Source organism: Mesoplodon mirus (assembly GCF_964341445.2).
Source record: "Mesoplodon mirus genome assembly, chromosome: 2".
NCBI classification, from domain to species: Eukaryota; Metazoa; Chordata; class Mammalia; order Artiodactyla; family Ziphiidae; genus Mesoplodon; species Mesoplodon mirus.
Window position 1 is genome coordinate 225929038 of NC_138977.1, and position 14921 is coordinate 225943958.

A 14921-nucleotide genomic window follows, 5' to 3' on the forward strand; every position below is an offset into this window, starting at 1 on the left:
AAAGCTAGTTTACCTACCAAATCCTGGGCTTCTCCATCTGTAAATTAGGGATAAAACTCATCACTTGCCTTTTAGTGTTGCTGTGAAGAATAAATTATATAATACATTTAAATGCTCACAGAAACATCTAAAACTTAGAAAGTTCTTGTTAAATGCTCAGATCTCGCTCCTCTGAGAGTTATTATATGGGTCGCTTTTAATCTGCTTGAAATACATTTCACAAATATACATATGCTGATAAGTGTGTACCCAAATAAAAAGAACCCACTTGTGTATTTTTGTCCCAGTTAAGAACTGAGATATTGTAATCTTCTGAACTTGTTAACTTGTGTTTCTATTATGAACAGGAAGCTGACGAAAGTTTTAAGGAACTATGTGGACAATGCCGAGAAGCCAGGAATCAGCGACCAGCTGTATAAAGCCATGAAAGCTTTAGAGTACATCTTCAAGTTCATCGTGCGTTCCCGGATCCTGTTCAATCAGTGCGTATCACCGTGCTGGCTCTCCAGTGGACTTACAGAAAATCCTTTCCTTCCTTCCTTTTCCGTCTCCATTCCCCTTCCTCTTGCTTCTTCTTCTTCCTCCTGTCTTTCTCCTTCCTTTCCCTGCTGCCTAGCATGACACAGCAGTAACAGATAACAGTCCTGGGCTGGGTTTGCCCACACTTACTGTAACTGCTCCCGCATGTAGCGAAAGACAAGCATGCGTTTGAGTCTTGAGCCCTGAGTCTGAAATGTGTGCCTGTGAGTCAAACATCGTCTCCTGAAAGCATGGATAATTCTTCAGAGGTAGTGCAGACTGAACACCAAGGGTTCTGAAGTTCTTTTCAGTATATCTTATAGAGAAAAAAGCCCTTGAAAAACAAAATTAAAACAAACAAGCAACAATAGCAAAAAGCCAAAACCAAGTTAAACTACCTCACTTGGGAAGACTGGGGGGCTTACTCCCTCTTTCCTTCAACTAGAATCATGTTTTGTTCCTGGAGAGAGATTCCCACATACAAGATTGCCGTGCAAATGGACACTCAGCGTTTTAACCTAGTGATGTGTTTCATACACTGTCTAGGTGAATTTATGAGTTGTGTTGAACTTTAAAGTGGATTGGGATATTCCCAATCCACTTTAAAATAATGACTTCGTTATTTTATAGAGAATATTAGTATTTTTTCCTATATATCTTTAGATGAAAGCGATGTGCTAAAATAAATGAGCTTTCAGTTGGTCCACAATATTTGACTCTCTGAATGAAGAGATGTGAAATGGGTAGACTGGGTGTTGGGGTGTTGACACTGACTCACTCTGCCACTGCTTTTGGAGCTAGCTGCTTTGGGTGACCTACAGTGGATGATGTTGGTTGCTGTTGGTTATTGGAGATTGATGTTCTTGTGGTGAGTTCTAAACACAGAGATGGAGTTTAAGAATCAGTGTCCCTCTGAGTTAGAGAACACATGTGACTTTTAAAAGCACAGCCCTCTCAAAACGTATCAGTGAATACTTCGGGATTGAGCGCGTGTGGACCCAGATTGGTACCTCCTTATTGACTCTTTATCTTTGTTGGCCTGAAGTCAGCATCTCCAGAAGGGCTGGGGAGAAAGGGAAGGTATTCAGAATCCAGCCTTTGCACACCATGGTGCATGTAAGCCAAAGGAGCCAGTTACTGACTGTGTGCACAACTGTAAGAGTCGCAGATGGGAGGGATTTCCCTGGTGGTCCAGTGGTTAAGACTTTGCCTTCCAATGCAGGGGGTGCGGGTTCGATCCCTGGTTGGGGAGCTAAGATCCCACATGCCTCGAGGCCAAAAAACCAAAAAACATAAAAGAGAAGCAATAGTGTAACAAATTCAATAAATCCTTTAAAAATGGTCCACATCAAAAAAAATCTTTAAAAAAAGAAAAAAGAGTCACAGACGGGGTAGTACCCACCATTGATCAGTGGTCACAGCCCCTGTGTTACTGGTCAAGGATTATTTGTGCTTTGTTCATTCTGACGTTCCGTGATCTAAGACCCACGGTTTCAGGCCATTGTGCTCTTACCCTTGACTGAGATATCAAAGGCACACTCTTCTGTTTTGCTTATTGTGGATAAGTGTGACTCTTGATGTGGGTCAAAGCTTTTTCTTTTCTTCAAGGTCAAAGCTGTTGATGATTTTCTCACTGTCACGGTATGAAAGATGACCAAGTAAATGAGGTTTTGTTTTCCTGTGTTTTATCTTTTTTTTTTTTTTTTTTTTTTTTGTGGTACGTGGGCCTCTCACTGTTGTGGCCTCTCCCGTTGCGGAGCACAGGCTCCGGACGCGCAGGCTCAGTGGCCATGGCTCACGGACCCAGCTGCTCCATGGCATGTGAGATCTTCCCGGACCAGGGCACGAACCCGTGTCCCCTGCATCGGCAGGCGGACTCTCAACCACTGCGCCCCCAGGGAAGCCCCTATCTTATTTTTTAATCAAATTACTTTTGTAAAAATGAACTTCTTGGCACCCTCTATCTTGCTTTTATATGTTTCCCCACTAATTTTAAATTTTTGGGTACTCTAAAACAAAATTGATGCTAAGGTGCAAGGATGAACTTGAAAGAACGGAACAGTCAGGTGGCACGGATTATGTCATGTTTTATTTGAAAAAAATGTTTCATCTTGTACAATTTGTGATCAGTATGACACTGGGTTAGGGGTTCATTGATGCCCATCTCCTTTCCAAACACACTGCTGAGTTTCCTTCTCATCCAGAGATGCGTAATGCAAAGACGTGTGCGTTGGTGGTCGGTGTGTTCCCGCTATTGTTGTAAATGTTCTAATCTTTTACAAAATACTGCTACTTAGAAAAGATTGGGGCACCCAAGTGAACCAGTAACAAAATTATTTCTCTCTGTCTCTCCTTAATCTCTTTCAACCTCAAAATACAATTGGCATGAGATTTTAGAACCATGGTCCATAAATATTACTGAGTTTGATTGATCTTAACAGAGGTTAGGAATATGATTGGCTACATGTTATAGAAAAACCCAGCTTAACGTGGTTCAACCAGATGAGGTTCACTTTTTCTTCCCCACATGACATGGAGCCCAGAGTCCGGAGCTCATGCACTTGGTCTCTGGTTATTTATTCTGGGTCCTTGGCTGCTTATTTCTCTGCCCCACCATCCTTAGGGGTCTGTGTCTATCTCATGGCCCCAAAGTGGCTCCTGCCCCTCCTGGCATCAGGATCACATTCCAGGCAGCAGAGAAGGGAAGGTGAGGGGTAAACAGCTCTTCCAGTTACTCTCCTTTTAAAGCGCATTGTCCCCAGTGCCTACAAAGGGTCAGGTGCTTCCATCTCATTGGCCAGAACTGTGTCACATGACCACCCTAGATGCAAGGGAGGTGGGAAAGGATTTATTGATGCATTCAACAAAATGAAATTTCTTTTAGTGGCAAAGGAGAAGTATTTATTGGATGGGCAATGAACATTCTCTTTCTCACACCTTTGACCAAGAATTTCTGTTCCCTGACAGTTTTTAGAGCATCCCTAACTTGTTCTGGATTAGTAAATCCTATGTAATGAGGCGCCCAAGAGCCTTTCTTCCCCATTAGCTTGGGGGTCAGTCTCTGACACTAGTGTCTCTCGTATCTCTTTGACTTGAAGTCATTGAGCCCTAAGTGATCCAAGACGTGATTCAGTCCTACTGTGTTACATAGAAATGGAGTGAAATACGCAGCAGACCCTTCCCTGTGACCCAGGAAGTGTTCTGAGTTTAGACATCCTTAGGAATGCCTTTGCTTTGGCCCTTGGCCGCAGGGTGTTGGCACAGGTCGGGGTCCCGGTGTCAGCCTTTGTCCTGGAGTGCGAGGAGCCAGGGCTGACCCCCAGCTGAGGTGCTTTGCCAGGTTAACATGTTTGTCAGGAGCTGAGACTGTCCAGGACCAAAAGTGCAGAGAGGTCAGAGGTGAGTGGCAGCAATTGCCAAAAGGCAGTGAGGCTTCCTGAACCTTCCAAGACCCTTGTCTGGACATTCCTGACCTCATCTCACCAGATACTGTAGCAACCAGGATCCTTCCTTCCCAAGCGCTTAATGAGTTTTGGAGAACTGACTGTCCCAGACTCTTTATATAGTATACTTTTATAATATACTTTATAGTATACTGACCTTAGTTTTTTTCTCTAAATGTTCTCTAAATGTATCTTGGCTGCCTTTACGATTCTCGAGGGCAGAGAAGGACATACCTTCCTCTCGAAACCTAGAACACAGTTGTAGCCACACTGTACAGATACAGTACTTTTTTTTTTTTTTTTTTTTTTGTGGTACGCGGGCCTCTCACTGTCGTGGCCTCTCCCGTTGCGGAGCACAGGCTCCGGACGTGCAGGCTCAGCAGCCATGGCTCCCGGGCCTAGCCGCTCCACAGCATGTGGGATCTTCCTGGACTGGGGCACGAACCCAGGTCCCCTGCATCGCAGGCGGACTCTCAACCACTGCGCCACCAGGGAAGCCCTCTCTCTTTTTTTGTGTTATTATTGTCATGCATTTCAAGTCTACATATATTTTAAGGCATTACTATTATTTTGTATAGTTGGTATTCATTCAGTATGTTTTATATTTATTGTTTTTCCATCTTTCTTTTAATTTTATGTTTCCCTATAGGATAATTTTCCTTCGGTGCAAAGAACCTCATGTAGAATTTCTTTGGGTATAAGTCTGCTGCAGGTTTTGTTTGTATGAGAATCGTTGACTTCATCTTTGTTTTTGAAGGATGTTTTCTTTTAATATAGAATTCTAGATTGGCAGTTATTTTCTTCTTCCAGATGTTATTCTTTTCTCTTTTGATTTCCATCATTTCTGGTGAGAAGTCAGCTTTCAGACTTATTGTTACATCTTTGAAGGTAAAGGTGTCTTTAAAATTTTTTCTCTACCTATGTTTAAAATTTTTCTCTTTTTCTGTGGTTATTAGCAGTTTTACTATGGATTACATAGGAATGGTTAGCCTTTTATTTATCCTACATTGGATTTTGAGAGCTTCTTGAATTTTTAAAAATTAATTAATTATTTTTGGCTGCTTTGGGTCTTTGTTGTTGCGCATGGGCTTTCTCTAGTTGTGACGAGCGGGGGCTGCTCTTCGTTGTGGTGCACGGGCTTCTCATTGTGGTGGCTTCTCTTGTTGCGGAGCATGGGCTCCAGGTGTGCGGGCTTCAGTAATTGTGGCATGTGGGCTCAGTAGTTGTGGCTCTCGGGCTCTAGAGCGCAGGCTCAGTAGTTGTGGCGCACAGGCTTAGTTGCTCCGCGGCATGTGGGATCTTCCCAGACCAGGGACTGAACCCGTGTCCCCTGCATTGGCAGGCAGATTCTTAACCACTGTGCCACCAGGGAAGCCTGCTTCTTGAATTTTGGATTGATTATTTATTAATTTTTGCAAATTCATGGCCATTATCTATTCTAATGTTGCATTTGTCACATTGTAGCTTTCATTTTCTTCTGTAACTTCAATTACATGTATGTTAGATCTCTTCATTGTGTCCTACATATCTCTAGCACACTTTTCTATATTTTCTGTCTCTTCTGTTTATTTTCCTGTTGATTGTCTTCCATTTCATTGATTCTGTCTTTAACTCTGTCTAATCTCAAGTTAACCCATATAGTGAATTCTTAATTTTATTTTATCATTTAAAAAAATTTTTTTTTTTGGCTGCGTTGGGTCTTCATTGCTGTGTGTGGGCTTTTCTCTAATTGCAGCGAGTGGGAGCTACTCTTCGCTGCAGTGTGCAGGGTTCTCACTGTGGTGGCTTCTCTTGTTGCAGAGCATGGGCTCTAGGTGTGTGGGCTTTATTAGTTGTGGCACATGGGCTTAGTTGCTCCGCGGCATGTGGGATCTTCCTGGACCAGGGATCAAACCTGTGTCCCCTGCATTGGCAGGTGGATTCTTAACCACTGTGCCACCAGGGAAGTTCCTGAATTCTTAATTTTAGATATTATATTTTTGTTTTAGAATTTTCATCTTTTTTTATACATTCATTTCTCTACTAGAATTTTTTATCTTACCTTCTGTTTTCTTCATCTCTCTATTTTCATATTTCCAGTTTTCTATTTTTTCCATCTTTTTCTTTTTGTTTTACAATATCATACATTTATTTTGGCAGTCTTGATACAGGATGTAACTGCTTGCTAAATACAATATCTTGATCACTTGTGGATCTGTTTCTGTTGTCTCTTTTTTGATTCGGCCATGTGGTCTGGTATTTTGCTGTGTTTAGTAACTTTGTTTGAATACAGGACTGTGAATATATAAAACTGTCAAAGCTCCGGATGATGTGATCTTCTTCAAGAGATGACTCATCCTTTTCTTTTCTAGTCAGCGAAAGTGAGACTGAACCTTTACGTTACAGAGACTGTATGTAGCCTTTGTGAGCCTCAGGCTTATATGGTTTTCCTCTGGTTCCCCAGGGTTTTCAACTGAGAGTCTGCTGTGTTATCTGGAGCCCCTCTCCCTGGCATTTTCCAAACTGTATTCTTTATCTCTGGATAGATAAATACTCCACTCTGCTTTATAGATGTTTTCATTTTGGTTTTCTGTCCCCTGTGCCATGGAGCCTTAGGAATTGGCAGATATACTGGGAGCGGGGTGGGGGGGAATGGGGGACAATGGATGAGTACATGCTAGAAGCCTCCCCAAGTATTTGCACCAGTCTGGCAAACCTTGCTCCTTTTCACCTGCAAGCAGAAGTTCATGACTTCATAATTGTGTTTGTTTGGTACACTGTTTATACAAACCCCTATTTGAAAACCTTTTACACAACAGATACACTAGGTTGCAATTTCCCATTTTAGACAGAATTTGTTGCTTTACAATGGAACTCATTTAAGATTACTTCTAGGGTAATTAATTATCACTTAGTTTACAAAATTTTCCATTGTACACAAGTTATCAGGTATGGTATACTTTTAATTAGGCAGAAAACTAGTCTGTATTAATAAAACATCTGCGCTGCAGCATTTTAAAATGCAAATGTATTGCTTGTTAGTAACACAGCAGCTTGAAGTAACTGCTAATAAATAATTTATAGATGAAACTTATTTACAATTAGCAGCATGTATTTGCATACATGTAACCAATGTACCACTTCCTTATTATCCATTTACCGAATATGATCCACTTTTTGAATGTTTTCCTGGAACCACCAATTCTATGATGGAAGAATTTGTATAGTGTCATTACTCTGAAATCAGGTAATTTTGAGTTTATTATTATAGTGTCATTTTCAAAGGTTCTAAGATCATGTTAAACTTAGTTGTCTTTGTGGTTGTCAATTATGTGACATTATGGGTTTAAGAAACACTGGCAGGATATACACTGAAATATTAATGATGTGATCTCTGTGGGGTAGAATTAAAGCTGGATTTCTCCATCCTTCCTCTCTCCCTTCCTTACCCTCTCCCTCCTTCCCTCCCTTTTTATACATTTCTGCGTTTTTCAGATTTGTAGAATGTGTTATGTTACAAGCCAAAAGGCAATAAATAGAATGATTAAAAATCAGCTTCTTCAGCATGAAGGCATATCTCCCTAGCCGAGTGGTCCAGATTATAATCCAAGTCAGCTCCCATGTTCCATGGATATTGAGGATGTTCCCTCACAGCAACTTTAATGTCTGTAGATGCAGGAGCAGAAAGTGGTGACGTGCCATGTGCCGGGCCCACAGATCTGTGTGTTCCTTTGCAGGCTGTATGAAAACAAAGGAGAGGCTGATTTCGTGGAGTCCCTGGTCCAGCTGTTCCGATCCATCAGCGACATGATGAGCGGCGTGTCAGACCAGACCGTCCGGGTGAAGGTAGGTCCTCGGGGCAGCGTCGACCACACTCAGGGCCCCGCTCTTAGATGCAGGACTCCCTGCAGGCCGAGAAAAGCAGGGTCGGCATGTCCTTCGAAGCCTGGGCTTGAGCGGAAGGTTCAGGAGTGGCTTTGCAATGACTGTGATCGTGGTCCCTGTAATGGGATTCTATCTGCTTCCTCTGTAGGTGCTCTTAAATGCTGCTCTTGCTCTTTGCTTCTCTGCAAGGAGAAGTTCTCAGTTTCCTTTATGGAAGGATGGGGAAGTGGATGAGAATGATGTTTTCACGTCACTTGTCAGGGCATCTCAGTATCTGAGCAGGTGTGGGAGGCTGAGGCTGTAGGTGCCCCAGGCATCCGTCAGACCTCAGGCTGAGCTGTGCTGATAGTGATACATCTTGGTCCCTCCAGCGAGTCTGGAAGAGCGAGCGAGGGATCCAACCTTCCCGTGGTCCTGCTGTTCTCACCACCTTATTATCTGTTCTTGCCCTGTGGTCCTTTGGGAGAAAAGATGCCTGCGTCTCAGGTGGGGTCTGTGTGGCCTTCAGGACACGCCAGCGTGGAGGTGCCAGGAGGTGGGGCGTGGGGAGGGCCCAGGGAGCAGCCCAGGACCCCCACGCTTGCCAGCACCCCTGTCTGGCAGTTTCAGTGTGGCTGACCTACTGCAGAAGAAGCCGTGCGATTTGTGTGTGCTGCCCGTGCTAATTCCTTCAAAGGTCAAGAATCTTCCAGATGATTAACTTGCAGGTGTCACTCCGCTGCTCCTTGTAGCAGCCTCTGTTCTTACTTTCCTCTTTGAATGTTCTTTTACTCTATCAGTTCCCAGGAAATATCTTTATGGCTATTAAAAATATTGTGGGAAAGTGATTTCCCAGCTTTTAAGTCTGGGACAGAGATGTACGTGTGCTCAGATGTGTGTCACGGTTCTTGTGACCAGGGGAGCAGTGTCACTAAACATGAACAGTCACGATGACCCTTTCATCTCGGAGGTGAAGCTGCTGTCTGGCAGAGCCGTGCCATCCTCAGTATCATTTCTCAGTCTTCATGTAGAGCTGGTGATCCACAGAGAAAGCTATGTGGCGTGTATTTTCAAGTTTTGGCTTAATTATTTTGGCAACTTATTGCCTAAAGCTGCCTTATTGTTTTGAGGTTAAAATTAACAATGTGTTGGGTACATTTACTACAAAATCCTCTGGCATTTCTGAAAAACAGACACAGGGAGTCTAAGAATAGATACAAATGACAGGAAGTTTTGAGCCCAGAAGTCCTTTTCGGTTTCTAAATATACTGTTAGATTATTAAATTTGATTGGGCTTGACTTGTGTCTGCCCACCTCCCTGGATGTCGAGGCATTTAGTAGCTGCAGACTTGAAAGTCCTTCCTTCGGTGGGTGTTTTATTATAAGACATGGGTGAATTCAGTGACGTTTGCGCATTGATGCAAACCTGACATCTGCAAGCCAGATGACTGAGTTTTATTTGAAATGTTGCCTCCTTGCTGCTAATTTTGTATGTTGTTCTTGCACAATATGTACTTCCGTGACTTCTGAAATAGAAGAATTCCCATCATGGGATCCTGGTTTTGTGTTGTTTTAACTTTTTATGTTTTGCCCTGTGGAAATGGAAATACAATTGTGAGTCATCTTACGTAGAGCAAATATGAAAAAGACTGGCATTTCTTAGGGGTTAAACGTTGTTTCCCAAGGGTGGCCCCTGTTGGCTGTTTTGATCTTGGAGATGATCTCATTTGTGAGTAGGGGGTCAGCACGCTCCATGCCTTCTTGGTGTTGTTCAGCGTGACCTGATGGACTTGTGGGGTCAAGTGGCCGTTCTGAGCACCCTGCCATCACCCTTCTCAGACTTGTAAGAACCACTTACACCCACCTTGCGGATTCAAGTCAGCATTTTATGCCTCAATGAAGGGAGAGGCGAGAGGAGTTTCTGATAATAATTAACTGCAGGATCAACACGGCATCCAAGTAGAATTTTCAACAGCGCTGCCTTCCATCGGACTTGGAGTTTTTAGCAGGGTCATTTAACTTCAGCAGGAGCATACTTGGGTATGTTTTTGTTACATGGGAGAGGGAACCACGGTGAATATGTGGGCAATGCTCTGCCAGGTGGCCTCAGGTCTCCTCCACTTCTAGATCCTGCTCTGGGGCCCCCATGTGGTTCTAGAGACACACTCACCATTGTGCTGCTTTACGGTCCCTCAGTTAATGACCCCCAACCTCAGAGCTGCTGACAAATCCTTACAAAAATTCTTTGTATGGTAAATAACATTTAAAATTACCACTTTAACCACTTTTTTTTTTTTTTTTTTTTTTTTTTGCGGTACGCGGGCCTCTCACTGCTGTGGCCTCTCCCGTTGTGGAGCACAGGCTCCAGACGCGCAGGCTCAGTGGCCATGGCTCACGGGCCCAGCCGCTCCGCGGCATGTGGGATCCTCCCGGACCGGGGCACAAACCCGTGTCCCCTGCATCGGCAGGTGGACTCTCAACCGCTGCGCCACCAGGGAGGCCTGTGACTGGCTTCTTTTACTTAGCATAATGTCCTCACGGCTCACCCATGTTGCAGCAGGTGTCAGAATTTCCTTCCTTGCTGAGACAGAATTGTATTCCATTGCATGTATCTAACAGATTTTGTTATTCATGCACCTTTTGATGGACACTTGGGTTCTTTACACCTTTTGGCCTTTGTGAATGATGCTGCTGTGAAAGTAAGTTTACAAGTAACTAGCTGTTCAAGCCCTGCTTTCACTTCTTTTGGGTCTATACCAGATGTGGAATTGCTGGGTTGTATGTTTAATTTTTTGAGGAATTACCTTGTCATTTTCCACAGCACCCATACCATTTTATTTTTTATAAAAATTAAAAAAAAAAAGATTTCTTGTTCCATTTATCTTAACAGTATTTCTGGCAGCTTCTCCAGCTTGAGACTCATTACCCGCCCCCCTCCACCTTTAGCAAATGATGCTGGTCTGTCTGCTGTACTGAAAAGATCCTCTAATACGTGTCCAACATCGCCTTTCCTTTCTCACTTCCTTCCGAAGAAGACGAGTCCATTTCACCCCCTGAAACTAACCCTCCACCTGTGTTGAGTTCTCCCCTACCTGCCCCTTCCTTTGGGGTCCTGATGGATCCCTCACCCTTTCCCCTCAGTCTGGAATCTTCTGTCTGCACAGCAGATTGCCCCTTTCACGTGCCTGCAGCCACCCCAGACATCCTCAGCATTCAGCAGGTGCTTCGGGGAACCTTCTTGGCCATCACACTTCTCCGTCTCCTCCCCTGCCATGAGCAGGTCCTTGTACCTGTGGCCAGCGCCGTCTGGTCCTGTTCTCTGCTCTACCCTGTGTGGTCACCGTCTGCCTCTCCCCCACGCGTGACCCAAAGGCACTTCACCTGCAGCATCTCCAAGCCAGACGCGATCATCCTCTTCCATTGCCTCCTCTTCCTTTGCTCACCTTGGCCGTGCCTGTCACGAGCCACTGTGTGTCTGGTGCTCAGTTACTCTTGATGAAATGATGGCAGAACCTCTCTTTACTCGCTACACCCTCAGTGCTGTACCTGCCCTCCTTGTTCCCTGACTGTATTTCAGCATTTCCTTAAAACTCACACCTGGCAGTAGACTTGTTTTTCTCTGGAAGCTGTGATGTTCTCCAGCTGCCTTGGAGAAATGGGTCAGATTCCAGGTTCTGCCGTTCAGAATCTTCACAGTCAATCCAGCCAACTCTCCTAGCCTTGGATTCTTAGAGACGCGAGTAGAGCGCCCCTCTGGATGCTTGGAAGCCACCCGGAGGATTAATTCCAAAGGTTGATAGGAAGAAGCATGAGCTCCAGGGGCTGATATTCATCGATCACTTGCTGTTCTGGGCGTTCTATATTTATCATCTTCTGTGACCCTTACAGTACTCCCGTTCCATAGGTACGATCATTGATTTTAGGTGAAGACACCTAGAGCTGTTAATGAACTTGCCCAAGGCCATGGGACCAGGCAGAGGGATAATTTAAGCCCACGTTGCCCGGATCCAGAGCCACATCCTTCCATTCAGTTCTCCCAGAGAGGGTCACTGGGCACCAGCGATCCGATGGCTCAGAAACAGGGCCTAAAATGCTTGTCCACATCGACGGACAACAGCTCTGAATCAGATGCTTTGGGGCTGTAAAGACATCAGCTTCGTTCCCTGTGGAGCTTTTCATCGCAGTGGATATGTCCTGTGTTTTTTGGCATAAAGCAATTAAAAAACTTTGATGCTACGCCAGCAGAACTTGGCTGTGTCTAGAGGGAGGTAAAGGCGGTTCCATGGGGCTGGTCCTGAGGCTTCTTGGAGGGTGGGTCTCGGTGATGGGCCCCCTGCATTGGCCACAGAGGCTTCTGTTTCTTCACCACTCGTGGATTGCAGTGCTAGATTTGGGGCACTTGGGGTTTTGCCGTCAGAATTAACACAGGCATTGACATTTTCACTCTGTTCCACAAATCTTACAACTCTGTGGGATGATTCTGGAAAAGACTACCCTGTGAACTAGGCATAGCCTCCCTAGAGGTTTCTAGAACTTTCTGTTGAGGGAAACATTGACCCTGATCCACAATAAAAAATGCATTGTTGGGCGTGTCTGTGTGTGCGTGCGTGCGTGTGTGTGTGTGTGTGAGAAGCTGAAAAGTCTTTCATGAAAAAGTTCTAACCCTTTATTCCATGGGATGTACTCTGGCATTTTCTATTCTATTCTGGTATCTTTTGTCTATTCTGAACTCATGTATTTCACTAAAAAAAAAATTGCTGGTTGACAGGCACTAAATTTATTTCCTGAACAGCGAACGTATCTCAACCCACATTTGAAAAACACTGCTCTTTACCGTTCTTTCTATTTCTTCCACCCTCTTGTTCGGTTTAGTATGAAATATTATTAGTGTTGTGTGTCTTCCATTGTAAAGACACAGGTCCCTGGTGCTCAGTGAATTCCCCTACCAGCATGTGGATTGGACTGGGGTGAAGATTAATTGAATTTGAGGCTCCTGAGCTGAGATGGGCACACAGATGCGTGAGGCTTTGCCTTCCTTCCAGGGGGCTGCCCCTTGGGTGCCAGCTTCCCTGTTGCTTGCCTTTCTGACCCGTGGTGGTGCCACTTCTGTCTGGCCTTCCCCAGGAAGAACTGTGTTGGAAATAAGCTATATGGTAATCACAGTAAATGTAGTTGTTGGGTGAGTTTTGCCCTCCAAGAAGCATGGTTTTCATTTCCTTAAATGTAAAATAGATAGCTAGTGGGAAGCAGCCACATAGCACAGGGAGATCAGCTCAGTGATTTGTGACCACCTAGAGGGGTAGGATAGGGAGGGTGGGAGGGAGATGCAAGAGGGAGGAGATATGGGGATGTAGGTATACGTATAGCTGATTCACTTTGTTATAAAGCAGAAACTAATACACCATTGTAAAGCAATTATACTCCAATAAAGATGTTAAAAAACAACAACAACAAATAATACCTGGACGTGAACTGTACTTACTTCTCTTCTGTTTTATCTAAAATTCTTCGTTATCAGAAGCTTTGGCTGCTTTTCTTCCATTTCTCAGCTAGCATCCAGGGTCCTCACTGCTTCTCACAAATTTGTAAGTTTTGCATATTTTTGTCCTTTGAAAAACTCTCTGAACGTTTTAGGGATGATGACAAAACAAGGATCGGAAATACTGTGATTTCCTTGCAGATGAGAAAATCAGGTTGCACAGGTCACTGCTGACCTGCCCAGGGCCTTGGCTCTAGTCATAGCAGCTCCCACTTGACCCCTTCGTCCTGGGCCCCAGTGTTCTCCACTTCATGTGCTGCGTTCAAGATTCTCATGAGGATGTGAAGTCTTATCAGCTCCCTTAAACAAAGCAGGGATTGATTGTGTCCTTGCCCTCAGTTTAAATGTAATATGTGATCTTTTTAGAAAAGTGGAAAATGCCCAAAAGTCACTTCAGAAAGATAAGTCTCACTTGTCATCTCACCCCCCATAAATTACAGTGTTAGCATTTTTGTCTTTATAACCGTAGGCTTTTCCTCCTTAGTCTGTGATGATGCATGAGATTATATATATGATATATACGTACAGATATTTACATACGTATGTGTGTTTATATATACCTACTTATACAACTTTCCTTTTTTCCACATACATTTCCCTACATCCTTCAGTACTCTTGAAGAAAATCTTTTTTTTTTTTTTTTTTTTGCGGTACGCGGGCCTCTCACTGTTGTGGCCTCTCCCGTTGCGGAGCACAGACTCCGGACGCACAGGCCCAGCGGCCATGGCTCACGGGCCCAGCCGCTCCGCGGCATGTGGGATCCTCCCAGACCGGGTCACGAACCCGTGTCCCCTGCATCGGCAGGCGGACTCTCAACCACTGCGCCACCAGGGAAGCCCAAGAACATCTTTTTTAAGGTTATATTACTTCATGGTTGTGTCGTAGTTTATTTAACCAGTTTTCTATGTTTGGGCACCAAGATTGTTTCTAGTTTTCCTTTCCGTAAACAGTGCTTCAGTAACCTCCCTGGCCAACACTTTCTCTATGGCAAAGACCTGGTTCTGTCTGGTTAGCTGGGTGCATCCAGATTTCCAAATGCTCTGAAGGTCTGTGGGAGTTGTGAGCACAGCTATCAGGACGTGCTCCCTGCCTGATGAATCTGTGCTCCTCCCATTTGGGCTGTTGTGTTCCACGTGATGGCCTGGCCTTGGTTTTCACTAGAACCCTGGTCCTGTCTGTGATTCCACTTCATCCTATACTTTGTGGGACTGAGTGACTTGACCATAGCGTTGGACGCCTAGGGAGCTGTTTGATCCTCAGAAGTCACCTGCTTACGTAACCTTGGCGTCTCTTGGTACAGGATCAGTGGGTGAATCAGGTAAGGAGACAAGAGCTCTGCTGAGTCCAGTTCCTTCAGCTCAGATGATTCTGGGCCCTGAGGAAGCAGGCCAGCGAGATGTGGGAACCATCATAGACTTGTATGTAGTTTAAAGACACGGGTAGCATCAGAGCCAGGAAGGTGCACTCAGAACAAACAATAAAATAATTTCCTCACTTTTTTTTGAGGGTGGGGGCTGGTGGTGGTTGATTGTGTTGATTGATCCAGGATGCCGCAGATGCAAGTCAGGGCTTTGCT

At 44.5% G+C, this 14921-nt stretch overlaps 1 protein-coding gene across 2 annotated transcripts in view; it reads left to right on the forward strand.

The window, feature by feature from the left end:
- DOCK1 (dedicator of cytokinesis 1) overlaps positions 1 to 14921 on the forward strand; it is a 540262-nt gene that overhangs the window by 123061 nt on the left and 402280 nt on the right. For both annotated transcript variants that reach the window (XM_082637778.1, XM_082637779.1), the window contains exons 22-23: positions 348 to 482; positions 7679 to 7787. In XM_082637778.1, the coding sequence (XP_082493904.1) occupies positions 348 to 482; positions 7679 to 7787 (244 nt within the window). The remainder of the gene's footprint in view (positions 1 to 347; positions 483 to 7678; positions 7788 to 14921) is intronic.